Source organism: Gavialis gangeticus, unplaced genomic scaffold (genome assembly GCF_001723915.1).
Source record: "Gavialis gangeticus isolate Ggan-Ray unplaced genomic scaffold, GavGan_comp1, whole genome shotgun sequence".
In the NCBI taxonomy this organism is placed as follows: domain Eukaryota; kingdom Metazoa; phylum Chordata; order Crocodylia; family Gavialidae; genus Gavialis; species Gavialis gangeticus.
In genome coordinates this window covers 104,265,830-104,280,232 of record NW_017729031.1, presented here as the reverse complement: position 1 = coordinate 104,280,232, position 14,403 = coordinate 104,265,830, and the positions used below count along the sequence as shown (strand labels likewise).

At 39.5% G+C, this 14,403-nt stretch overlaps 1 protein-coding gene across 1 annotated transcript; it reads left to right on the top strand.

The window, feature by feature from the left end:
• Positions 1-276: 276 nt before the first annotated feature.
• CD28 (CD28 molecule) lies at positions 277-14,038 on the top strand. The gene is made up of 4 exons (XM_019523485.1): positions 277-414; positions 7,363-7,725; positions 7,997-8,115; positions 12,032-14,038. Exons 1-4 carry the CDS (start codon positions 360-362, stop codon positions 12,170-12,172), a joined length of 678 nt encoding a protein of 225 aa, XP_019379030.1. The 5' UTR covers positions 277-359; the 3' UTR covers positions 12,173-14,038.
• Positions 14,039-14,403: the final 365 nt, after the last annotated feature.

The window sequence follows — 14,403 nt, the reverse complement described above, 5'->3', positions numbered from 1 at the left end:
CAAATTGCAAGACCCCAAATACTAGATCCCTCATGGGGCTTAATGTCAACAGAGGGGCTCCCATTTCCTCATATAATGTGCAGGTTAACCAAAGACAAGCTTTCCATCTTAACGAAAAGACATGAGGCTCCCTAAACATGAAATGATAAAGTCATCAAAAAAATTTAACTTCCTGTTTGAAATGTTGCCATTATAGTGGTTTCACTTGGGTGTATATCATGTGCTACTGAGGGAGTAATAGGAAGAAAGAGAATGTACAAGTGACTGAGCTGCTTAAACCCACCAGGCTGCCTTGTGGTGCAGTCTATTGTAGGTCTTTCAGGGGGTGGGGTCAAGGTTTCCAGCCCACCATTATCACCATGATACTCTGGATACTCACTGCTCTCAGCATCATTCAAGTCGTTGATGTAACAGGTAAACCATTTTGATCCTCTCCATTACATTTTTTATTATTTTGGGACTATAAGGGCAGCTTTAAATGCAAATATCCTACATTATATTGCAATTGGATGCATGGGAACTGATATTTCATGCTGATAAAACGGATACAAATACAACTTTTTAAAATCACGGTGTTCTCCAAATTTGGTCTTCAGAATTTCTTTTTATTTAACCTCAGTTAGGACATGTTTTGAAATGGCATAACATAGCCTAGGGTACATTTGCCTTCTGGCATTTCTTAATTTTGAACATTGGATAGCTTTTCTTTATTTTTGGTATCAAAATGGTTTTTATGAAAGTGATTTCCTCCTTGCATATTTTTGCAAGCTCAGGAGTCCAATGGGCATCCCTAATTGTCCTGTGAGTTGACCCCAGTCAGTAGGACTGAAAATGAACAAACATAATAAGCAAAAAAACAGTTGCTTATTGAGAACAAGCTGTTTTTTCCACAATCAACTGGTGCATATTAAAACTTAATCTCCCTCTGAAAACAAAAATGATTATTTGCCTATTTAGAAACCCTGAAGTGTTACTGAAACTTTTTAGAATTTCAGTTGTTGTGGCTGTGCTTACTCTGTCTTATTATCACCTCTACAATGCAGCTTTAGTAACTTCGTAACTGCCAGATCTTTTCACGGGGTATATCAAATGCCAAGCAATGCAAAAGATGATATTTTTTGCTAGGATAATTTCAACTCAAAGTATTTCATATTGTCAGGTCTACTCTGTGTGTCAGCATTTTGTATATTTACAGGAAAAAAGAAACACAAATCTATTGTCCTGCACTAAACTTGTTCAAGTTCTGTAATTCTTAAGAATTCATTTCCTTTTTTCCTCCTTATTCCTCTCCTGTTGTTATAAACTCCTTCTTTGAAACATCATAATTATTCCCCCAGCAGGCAGCTGTGCTAGCAGAGATGACAGTGACTACAGGAAGGGGACAGCAGCATGAGGTGTTGAACAGTTAAAAAAATATCCATGAGGTGTCAGCAGCTTTTAAGCAAATCTTTTGAATTGTGGCATGCTGTATATAATGAAATATACTATGTTATATTATATAGTTTAATAGTACACAAGCACACTGCCTGTGGCCATGATTAAGTATTTCACTTGTTATAATAGCTTCTTTGGGACTACACAAATGCTTAAAGAAGCATATATGTTTGAGGCTTATTCAGGTTCTGATTTTTTGCTCGTTTCATCTGCACTTTAGCTCCTAAGATTATAGAGGCTTAATAAGTGCACAATATTAAAGTTGATCCTAAGATGAGAGAGGCTTAATAAGAGGTCAGTATTAAGAGTGATCCAAGTTTTGCAGTCAAACATCCATTAAAATAAATGAGAATGCTGTCTGCTTAAAAACTGCAGAATCTGTTCCATTTTCTTACTGAAAAAAACCTACCTCACAGGATGCTTCACCTAAAATCATAGAAATGTAAGATTGGGGTTGGCATCTCAAGAAATCCTTTACTATATACCCCTCCTCTGAGGCAGGATCAAGTGTACCTAGACCATTTCTGGTGTGTTTGTCAAATACTGGACCTGAACCATAATCTTTGTATTAGCACCATTATTTTAAAAATTTTTCTTATTAGACTTCCCAGTTGGAGAATTATTTTACTAGACTAACAGAGAAGCAGGTGGTTATATTTGTCTATGCAGAATATATTTTGTAAATACACTATGGATTCCCACTACCATATAAAGCACATGGTCTTACCCTTGTACTATAGGAAAATTGCTGGCTTACAGTTTTTCTGGGTTAAAAAGTGTCCTCTGACTGGTATGTTGAATGATCTCTGGTGTTTATACAAGGTAAACTAAATTACCCAAGATTAGGATGACACTAATACGTTTCCTCTTCTCTGAATAGATCAAACTCCCAGACTCAGCAAACTGAAAAACTGGGTTTAATGAAAGCAGTAGCATATCTCCTTGCATTGACTACCTTTCTTCATACAGTACTTTAAATAAGGGAAGGGAGATTAGCAAGGATGGATATCTGTAGTGACCAAAGGGCCCCACATCACAGAGCAGCTGGATGAATTAGCCATCCAAGAACCCTGAAAACTCTGAATGTAGCTGAGTATCACAGATCAGTAGCCAGAGGACAGATTTACCTTGTTTTCTTATTACTTTCTTCTTTAGTTACCTTCAGTTCTTCCCCTTCCCAAGGAGTTCAAAGGGATCTTTTTCCTGTTCTGTTTTTAAAGAATAACAATTTAACCAATCAAAATCTCCTCCCATATTCTTACTACTGGCAAAAGAATTACAGAAGTCAATGCCCCTCTAGAAAAGGAGAATAATACTCTTTTCATCTCTATTTTACCAATCAAAAGTAGAACATTTTTAAACCCCTGCTGATGAGTCATGGAAAGCTCTGGAAAAAAATATTTTTCCATACATTGTTTTCACTATTTCTGTTTCTTGGCAACACATGACTTCTATGGAGCTTCACTTGCAGCAAGCATGTAAGATCAGAATGTCAGTGTTTTACTGACATTATGTCTGCTAAATATATTCTCATAATGAGAAGTTCTACCCCCTCGCGTGATATAGGTTAAACATGAAGATACATGGTAAACAAAGCTCTAAGAGAACTTACATAGAGTATGTTCATTAATCACTCAGAAAATCTAAGGTCCTGCAGACACTTAGGTAGGCACTCAGTTTTGCTATAGAGAATGTCCTGCGGATTTTAATTATTCTGCTCCAGGCGTTACTGATTTCTGAAATTGTAGACAGTGATTTTTCATAACCATTGCTTTCTGAGTTGGTTAATGCCACATACATTTAGGACCCTATATAGTTATTTATGATTATATAGCACAATTGAAAGTAACCTTTGAAAACAGCAATTATAACCTTATTTATGGGGAAAATACACAAAAATGAAAACACTTTCTAAATGGTTCAGTGTTCCATCATTTTTTACAAAGCCCAAATGACATTTATGAGAAAAAAAATTCTTAAAGACAAGATAAACCTGAACTTTACTGGCGCAACATTTGATCCCTCCAAGTCTTTTAGAGTGCTAGTTTGAAATCCTATTGGTTTAGCTCCCATTGAGGATTTATTCAAATCCTATTCAGGTCACAAATAAAATTAGAAATTGATGGCCTAATCTTATTTTCTCATGGAACTAATACACGTTTTGGCACGGCTGCTTTTCCCCAATACACTGAAACACAAGACTAGGATAGCAGGACTATAGCAGATCAAGATTCTGGAACCTGGATAGAGCTGTGAGTTAAGTGGGGCACTCGCTTGTATTATGGCTCATCTAATGCACTTTGCTTTCATGAGCAATAATTTCTTTTACAATATGGAAAGACACATCAATCCATTGTTATGGAGATATGTACTTTCATATGTGATCTGAGTTGGTGATTTGATACAGCAGAGCCACCTTTTATAGCAGACCCTGTAAACAGGGCTGAACAAGTCACCTGTGAACTTTCCGCATCTACTGACCTATGAAATAACTTTTGTTCACCCTGTTGTTTCTATATTCCATGTGCCTGAATAAGAAACTACAGAACATGTTCATAACATCTAGTTTGCATTGCAGGGCTAAGAGATTTGGCTGTAGGTCGAAGAAGTGGGAAATGATTTTAAGAAATATACCTTAGGAAGGAGCATCAATAGATTCTAAACTCATGCTGTTATAAACACATTGCTGTGGGTGACAGTGCAATTAGGTAAAAAAGTTCAAGGTACTTGGCAATACATACTACGCATCAGAATGAGTCTAGGCTATAGCAGCAAAGTACTGTGGAAAGTTACTAAGGTCATTCAGCCAGTTTAAATGGTACCTTCTGTGGCTTCTCTAATGAGACATTAGATTGGTTTTCTTTGCCACAGTAATTACCTAAAAAGGTCTGCCCCACAGCATCCTCTTTCTTCTCATACATATTTGTGAGAGAAGCACTTTTCTAGTTTGCTGATGCTTTGGTAAGATTCAGCTTAAGGATACCTTCTCATACTGTAAGCTTACTGGGCTGCAAAATATCTCTTTATTATGAGGATATAACCCCCATGACCATGAAGCCCCAATTCCAGGTGCTACTGCAGGACAAATAAGAATACAGATATTTTGCTGAAAGTCTTTTTTCTCCAGTCATCCAAAAATGAGGAAAGACTTCATCCCCATAGGATTCCTAGAACCAAGATGTGGCAAATACAGAATTATTTTGTTGGGGGGGGTGGAGAGAGAAAAGTATGGTATTTTGCACACCAACCCTGATCATGGCTGATTTTTTCCAGCTAGCAAAAATATAACCAGTCACTACATTTTTAAAAGTGCTAAATCCTAACTAAACTAAGTGCAAACTCATTTTAAAACCACACTTGATTAAAATTAGCTTTGTCAGAAAAGGCTGATTTGATGAAACTGAAATATTTCGCTGAAATATCCAAGTTTCAATGAAAATTTGTTGAACTGCAGCGTGGGTCCTGACAGACCTCTCTCATTAACAAGCACTGGACTCCAGGATCTGTGTTTGGGGGATGCCCTTTCTGTGGGAGATTTTGAAAATAGACATTTTGATTCCAAACCAGAAAAAGAATTTCAAAATTCTGGAGTTTCCGATGTAATGAAAATTCTGAGTTTTGGCAGCTTTGATGCTAGATATGGTGGAGCAAGAGGCCAGAATCTTCTGTTCCTGTGCTGGCGAGGAGGGCTCTGCAGAGCTAGTAGGGTAGCTCTCTCTGTCCCATACTTTCCCCTTCCACAAGCAGCACAAAGACCTGGGCGCTGGCAGCCCATTCTCAGAATGGGAGAGTGGTCAGCTTTGGCAGTAGTGAGGTGGCTAGCAATCTATGTTGGCTATGAGGAGGTACTCATCTTACGTATGTTCAGAGTACCAATGGGAGGGTTGCTTTTATTATTCACTCCCTGTATCTGGTGTTGACAGACATACCCACTCCCGTCCTGGACAATTCCTCTCAAGGTGCTCCATGTTTCTTCTACCTTCTATTTTAGTCCCCATCTCCAGCTATTCCCTTTATTTTTCTCAACTGATATTTTCCAACGGCTGGTAGGTCAGTATGTGCAATACTGAAAGCTATTGGTTCCCCTTCTGTGCCTCTAGAAATTCATTGGTGGGTGATGAAGGGAGCTTCACTCACTCTCCTGCCATTCAACTAGGAAGCTGAGGAATGGGAACCGAACAAGGTCTTCCAGACGGTCACAGGTTTAGATCTGACTAGAACTGTTGGGAACTTTAAACCTGTGGAAGTCTACCTGTTTTGACAACACTTTGCTGAGAAAGCTTCTTATGTCCAGTATAACATTTCAAGGGTGGAGGCTTGGCATGTCATAGGCGAAGAGAACCTACATTAAGCAAATGGTCTGGCCACTCACCTTATATATTGAAGACCCAAGTCCAAGTCCTTCCTCTACTCAAGTTAGAGTAGGGATTAAGTATACAGGTGACTCTGTAGTTCACCAGCTTGGAGGCACTGTTGTAAGATGTGAGAGATGCAGATTAAAGACCATGATCTAAAGCAGTCCGAGAGAGAACTTCATCTCTCATCCCAGGGCAGAGCCCTAGCCCCTGGCATATGTGAATGTGCTCACTCTCACTTTCCTTTCTTGTGGAAAACAATTTCCAAAAGTCTCAGTTTTGTCTTTATCTGGACAAATCACAATCACATTTCAAATACAGAAAGCTTTCAAATACAGAAAGCTTGACATTTATATATGACAAAACTAAATTCTCATTTTCTGGGAGCTTTTACATACTCCATTACTCTCTTACTGCTCTTGAATTCTTAGATACCAAAGATAGTGGGGAAGGAATATAGATTTTACAGTAGAGGCCATAACCAGGGGCAGGAAAAGGTGTCCTCATTATCCTTCCCCAGGACTGTGCTGATAGTTCTGCCAGAGCCTGCAAGGACGTTTTAAACATTTTGTCCAAGTGAATATGACCTTCCCTTACCATTCCCCAGTTAGAAGTGACCCTTACATGAGATTTGCTTGGTCATATACCTGCTAAAACAGATTGTGGCAAGTCTTACACCTGGTAAGTTACTCCTTCCCCAAAATGGTTTAGGAGCTAAATCTTCTTTTTGCTTCTTTCCAGAAAAGCAAAGCAAGGTATCAAGTGGGAAAAACCACTTCCCTTGTAGAAGGACTGCTTCATGCACAGTTCTTTCAGTGTTTTGACTCTTCACACATTGTAGTACAGAGATTGAGATGACAGTAAACATTTCCTGTTTATGCAGGAAACCTTTAGGCCAGTCAGATCAAAGGGAATAATGCCTTGATATAAAATATATTTGCAGACCATTACTGTGACAACTGCTAACATGCCACCAACCTTGTGTCATTATCTAGTCCACATAAAATGCTAAGATTTTCCTGCAGGTGCTAGTGAGAGGGATGTATTTAGGGTTAGCAATACCAGGTTCAATCCCATGGAATTGCATAAGTGACGTGTGTTCTACCAGGAAGCAATCTGCCTTTACAAAGGCTGTTTTTGTATTGCAAGGTCTATAATTTGAATGTTTTTAAATGTATACGGTGGATAGAAAAAGCATGGTATATACATATTCCAGGTTGGAACTTTCCTTCATCCAACCATATGAAAAAAAACTGGTGCAACATAACCAGAACGGAAGCTAGGACCTCATGTGTTAAATGGTAAGAAAAGCAGGCTTCCATCTGCACTACTGTCCTTGCTCATTCTCTCTCTCTCACTCTAGTCCAATGTATATTTAACTATTCCTACAAAGTGGAAAAGCTGTAGCAAGAAGATGTCAAGCAAGGCTGACTGTAGACTAGTGGTCAGGGTATTCATTGGTAGAATCATAGTCTCAGTTAGTGCAGGAGCATAGATCAGATGCTCTAATTGTTGTGTGATTTTGAAGTCATATACTATATTTTTAAATAAATGTTTCCATTATCCCACCCAGAAAACAAGATTTTAGTGACACAGCGTCCTGTGCTCAGAGTAGATAACAAAACCGCTACTTTGGTCTGCAACTATACTTATAATGGAACTGGGAAGGAATTCAGAGCTTCGTTACATAAAGGAACAGACAGTGCAGTTGAAGTCTGCTTTGTTTCATGGAATATAACCAAAGGTAACAATACCCAGTCAACTAATGGTTTCACCTGCCATGGTTATCAGGATGATCAAAAGAAGCATGTAATCTTCAACCTTTCAAACATGAATCCCAACCACACTGATATTTACTTCTGCAAAATTGAGGTCATGTATCCACCTCCTTATGTCTGCAGTGACAAGAGCAATGGAACTATCATCCATGTGAGAGGTAAGCCATGAAACCATAATTGTCCAATATTCTTTTCCTTCAGTGCACACCCTAATGCTATAGCCCACAGTAACGTCAGGTACAAAATGGATGTCTCAGAGAAGACAACATTCTTCTACCCCAGATCATATACTGATAATCTAGCTGCTTTTTGTCTATGTTTTTTATCTGTTGGTCAGAATACATGGAAGATGGCTGAGACATGAGTAAATAAATTGAGATTAGGTATTGATTTTATGTACTTGAAGTTTTCTTATTCTCTTTCTTTAAGACGTGCCCTTCCAACAATCAGAACTTCAGTCTACAAGATACTTTTGGCTTATGGCAGCAGCAATTGGAGTTTTTGCTATCTACAGTATAATAATAACTGTAGCCTGTATTCACTGTTCGGTAAGAGAATATTGTTTTCCCTTTCTTTATGTGCCTACATAGCAGCCTTTTCATGCTGTCTTTGCCGTGCTCCTACATAGTCATCTTCCTTTTTTCATTAGTAACTCCAATTTAGGGACAATGATTTAATGTTTTCTGCCTGGTCAGAAACCAGAACTGCAGGATGCAGGAGAAGGGTGAAGGGGATGCTGTCATGGAGGCAGCAGGTGCCCTCTTCTAGGGAGGTGAAACATTCTAGGGAGTGTGATCTTCCATATTGTGTACCACGTAGCTGTATAAGATATTTTTTTTCTGCTTCCAATCTGCCTTTTCCTTGTATCACTGAGTTTAAATATGTATTTTCAACTAATTACAAAGCAACCTGGCTGCAGTTCCCCCTTTTCAGATTAAATCCAACATGTGTACAGGGACTCACTTCCATTGCTTATCAAAGTCACAGTTGAACTAATTGTGCCATAAAGTAGAGGTGTTTGTTGCAAGGAGGCTTCCTAATGATGTCCAAACCTGATCAGATATGGCCATAAGAAAATATAAAGTTAGGTTATAGTACCACTTTGCTCTGAATATGTTAGAGGAAAACTGAAACATGTACTGGTTGTCACTAAGAGAACACCCTTTCCAAAGGAGAATGACCATGCTGAACTCTGCTTCTCTGCTACTTTTGCCTCATAATAAGTTTTTACCTGGGGCTTCTGTAGCTGTTGGTATCCTCTAGCTCAGTGGTTTTCAACCTGTAGCCTGCAGACCCATGAGGGTCTGCACAGTATATCTAAGGGGTCTGTGAAAGATGCCAATGATCAATAAAAATATGCGAATATCCACACTTATAATTCAAAGGTGTATGCACCTCCATTTGAAATTTCCAAGGCATCTGCACCTCCATTCGAAATTTTTTAGGGCCCGCAAATGAAAAAAGGTTGAAAACTATTGCTCTTCATCACTGGTTCTCAAGGCACCCCTCCAAAAATGCTAGCTTTTAGTTTTCACTCATTTTTAACTACAGAAAAATACTAGAGCAATTCTTTTGCAAAGAACTCAGAAAGCCCACAGCAGATCAGAATATTTTTAACACTATGGATTCCTGTTTGAAATCTCTGGATTTATCTTGTTGGGAAATCATTGTTCTAGATCAGTGGTTGGGAACCTATAGCCCGAAGAGCCTTTGGATCTGGCCTGCAGAGCCATGGCTTCAGTAGTATTTGGCAGCAGGAGCGTTTTACTTGCACCATGCCACAGCTATGCAGTAGGGACTTTGGCAGAGGGGCAGCTCTCCCTACACTGTGCCATAGTCAGGCAGCACAGGCTCTGATGGAGTGGGGGCTCTCCCTTGTGCTGCAATGCAGCCAGGAGGCAGGGAGAAGCAATGCAGGCTGCCAGGTCCTAGTGCCCACCTGTCTCAGACCTATGATAGGTCATTTCAGTTCCCCACTGGAAAACATTGCCGACCCCTGCTCTAGGTAACAGGTAGTCCGAGTGCTTAGATATTTGCAGTGCTCTTGAATGTTAATAAAGCTGCCTAGAAATGATGGATCTAAATGAGTTTCCTAAAATGATACTTGTCAGCCAGGCCAAGTCTACTTCATCTGAGTTTTTGAACTCAGCCACAGGTTTATTCTGCTTTTGTACTAATTCTGCCTCTGTGGAGAAAAACTTACTTGCCTCCTTTTTTTCTGTTATAGTCACACATTTTTTCATACCTGCAATATCTGTTTCAGCCATGTAAAAATTGATAGACAATTTTAAATTTATAGGTACAGGAACATAGGACTGGATGAGGCCTCCTGATCCATTGAGTCTTCATGTGTAAAAATCAGGGAATGCAGTGGACTATACTGTGGTATAGCTGATATAATATGTAATATAATTTATCATCACAGAGTTGCATAAATATAATGTCACATTTACTACTTTAAATTCAGAAAATCTCATGGTAACTAACTTGCCCATCTTGTATGTATAAAATGTAAATTTGCCCATGATTCATCTGTGCAACTCCTCTCCAAGTCAATTAGATTAGTACATAACTAAGGCTAGAATTGCAGTCACTGTATCATCAGCTACCATTTTCCAATAAAGCTTATAATGCAGAATAATTTGTGCACATACCTCTATCAGGAATTTAATGTTTGAAACACCATTTTTTTCTGTTAATTTCTGTGGCACCTCAATAGCTGCAAAATCAAGTAAGTGTACAACTGGGGAACTCCATCCCAAAATGGCAGCAAAAATATAACTGCTCTTTATGTATTGCTATTGTTTCAAGGTACTGATACTTACTGATCAATTTTTTTTAGTTAAGTATTCTAGATTTAAAAATCTCTTTTTTGTATGTATATATAGGCAACTCACAGGTATACGCTGTTTTGACAAATTGTTCTAGAGACTAGCCTTCAGTGAGATATAGAAAAGCTGAGAAGGCTGAGTTGGATGTATGCAACTTCCCCTTTCCACTTAAACTTCCAAAAGAAGGAAGCCCTTCCCTGGTCATTAATTAAGAAGGGTTTGACCTGGGTTAGAATAATCTATTAACTAGGCTACTAGCAAATGACTCAGGGCAGTGTTGCTCAACCTCCAGCCCCTGGGCCAAATCTGGTCCATGTGGCTATGTTACATAGCCAGTGGGGCTCCTTGTGGATCCAGAAATTTGGCGGTTGGGGAGCGATTGTGGCATTATTTGCTGCAGCACCCAGAGTTGCCCCAAAACTGCATCTGGTTTGTAGAGTCACTCTCTGGTGAGGTCTGGTGCATGGAGCTGGACCCCCATACTGCATCACATCCACAGACCAATACCAGGTGCTGAACTCATGCTGAATCAGGCCTGTGGATCAACCCCACCTTCAGGTTGGCCCTGCACCACTTATTCAGCCTGTGGGGCAGGAAGGCTGAACACCATTAATTCAAGAGATCACAGATTTCCCCTGTGACTTTAGACAAATCACTTAATTTGCTCTGTGCTTCTGTTCTGAATCTCTAAAATGGGAATAATACTTTTCAGCCCCACAATAGCGTGATGAGGCAAAAGTCTATTAATAATATGGATGGTTTTGGGGCAAAATAGGTAGATAACTAAGATACAGTTCAACTCTACTTCCTTTTCCCCTTGATCAGGTGCTCAAACAGTTTATGAATTGCCTTTTCAGGACAGAGATATGAGGGCAGGACTGCACAGTTACATACAGGCAGGGGCATTTTCTGGTACTCCTTTTTTGCTTACGTTAACTTGTTAAAAAATTTCTAGTAATAAACCAGGGGAACCCCATGCTGATTGCACTTGTTTTTGCTTTTGCTTTTGCTGAGTCATCTATCAGTTAAGAACGTGATTGTCAAAGAAGCTACAATGTAATCCTAGTTTAAGGTAATGCTGAAGTTACGTTCTAGCAGTGATAGTCCAGGAAATAGGCACTAAGACCTGAAAAGTGTACTGTGGTACCCAAAAGCTTGTCCAAGTCTATCCCAAACATGTAGTTGGTCCAATAATTATCCACAAAAATCTTTGCATTATAGTTTAGGGCATTTACTACTTCAAACTAATATTAGAATTCTTTCAGCAGATAAAATGAAAGACTTGCACTAAATCTGGGTAAATACTACAGATTATTGTATATGAATGTTCATTCTGATTTCTAAACCAACTGATTTAACTTTAAGCACATGCTAAAATGCTTTCTTGAATACATATGTTTCCCTAATCCAGGGCCTGAAGAAATAATTTTGAGTGGGGAATATGTTTGATATCACAGCCAACTGTTAACTGAAAAAGAGGAAAAACTAAATTCATTATGAATGACTTGCTTCGTACTAGAGAACACCAAGCTTCTTGCACACCACTTGTTTTGGCTTGTTTTGTTTTAATTATGCATCCCATGCATGAAAAACTAACTGCAGAATTATTTTCACACTTCCCCCACCCTTGCAGCTGAAAAACAAGAAGAACCGAATCCTCCAGAGTGACTACATGAATATGACTCCCCGACATCCTCAAGGCCCAAAGAACAAGTGTTACCAGCCCTATGCACCAACTCGAGATTACACTGCATACCGTTCTTGGCAGCCATGACTATCCACTTACCAAACTATACCCCTGGATATGCTTGTATTCCACCACGTGCCCTTGGACATGGAAGGACAGCCTGCCATTATCTCATTGTGTTTGCTATTAATGATAACAGATACCTACGTCATAGCAAATACTGGCTAACCTTTAATTGGTGTTCCATAAAAACTGACTATTTTCTACAATGGTAGAACTGATGAGCTACAACTCATGTTCAAGCCTGATGGTGGCTCAGGGGGAAAGGTAACATTGGACCCAGTAGGTGGTGTATTTTTAATCTTTGCAATTTTTTGCTCAATTGCTCAGAAAGCCAGAATTGTTGATCTTTCCTAATTACTTATGCCTTATATTTCTCTTTTAACACTTATAACTTGAAGAATTAGAATTATCTGAAATGCAAGTTGGTTGCTGTGAAATAAGGCACCAATCAAACTACTAATGCAAAATTGGTTCCCTGTCCCTTCAAACAGTGGAAGCTCATTTTAAAGTTCAGAACATATGCACAAGAGAACAGGAGAGGCTTCTTGCTCTAGGGAAAAGTCAGCTATGGCAGATCAGTTTATGGTGCAGATCAGCTGTAATGACAGATCGAGATCAGTCAAAACCACTGTACATTAAATGGGTGATTCCTTTTGGTTTTTAAATTCTTGAGCTGGTAACTGTAATGTCTGCAGCAGGTGGATTTGACTAGGGAGAGGACACCTGAGGACACAATTCCATGCAGTAAGAAAGTGATTGACCTGAAAGGCAGATCTAGAAGAACCAGGGAGGAAAAAAGATCTGCTGCCATCATGAAAAGCCCCTTTTGAACTATGATGGCCTACAACAAAGAAATGCAAGGACTTGAGTAAAATCTTAGGGAAAACTGGTGAAAAAAATATTCATTAGAAAACACTGAGGCCAGATTTTGAAAAAAAGGCTCTGTATCCAAAGTGAATCAAATTTACTGAGGTCTCTTGCAAATCTGTCTACTTCTGGAGCCCAAATAGGACGAGCTTTTTAAAAAATCTGAGCCCTATAATGAACAATAAGATCATTTGAAAATCTTCCCTTATGATCTCCCAATTCTCACTGTGGTCTACAGGAACCTTGAAGGAATATGTTCCAAGTGGGGGATTATGTTCTTATGTAGACAGTTCCTTAGGCACACTCATGCAGGAATAAAACAAGCACTAGAATAAACCCTGTTCTGCAATTCCTGTGTGACAGGTTTCCATAAGCAATGCTCACAAAACTCTAATAGGGTTAGTTCAGCAAAAAGTCCTTGTATTCTTGGAAAGAGACAGTCTTCTATCTGAAGTTGAGCAAAAAATAAGAATTTCCAACCTGTGGGAAATTCTGATAGTTCAATTTTGTTTTCATCCTATACCAGGACAAAAAGTTGAAATTATGAATTTCTTTGCAGAAAAAAAAAGAAAAAAAATAGAATTGGGAATAGAGAAACAATTTGCTTTGACAACTTTAAAATGAAACAGAGTACCATGGCACATCTCCAAATAGAAAAATTCATTTGAGTTTGTTGAACTGACCCAAAACACTGCATATAAAACCTTGCTGCCATGCATTGCTTTATGAGAGTTATAGAGCAGCAGTCTGATGCCATCTTTCTCCCTGGGCAGACTGCAACTCCCATGATGCATCTGCCATCATAGTATTTGTGCAGTCATATGCATCACACTCCTTGGTCAGAAGGGAGACTGTACTGCCTTACAGGTGATGTGGTCAGGTTAAGGAGAGCAGCCTACTAAGAAAAATGGGGGCTTGAACTATAATTTTCATTAGGCAACACAGGACAATAGGCAGTGCAATAGCAAGGGGGGGTGGGGGGCGAGCAGGGCGACCACTCTGGGCACTGATGTGAAGGGGTGCCAACAGGCACTGCCCAGCTGGGGAAGGGCATGGGACAGAGCTGCAAGCGGCTTGTTTGGGGAGGTGCGGGGATGGGGGGAGGGCGGCTCCTGCTGTCGCATGCACTCCTGGGCAAGCATGGGGGGGCATGTGGCCCCCAGATCTGTGCACAGGGTGAGGGTGGGCGGCCACTGCAGGCTTTGTCCTGGGCACCAAACTTCCTTGCCACGGTACTGACAATAGGGAAATGCTCTTTAATACTGAACTGACCCTTAAGGGTAGGGACAGACATTACATTACATATAAACTGGTTTAAGTGATCAGAAGCTGGTTTAAACCTGTAACAGAACAGACATTCAGTGCATATAAACCAGTTTGAAAATGGC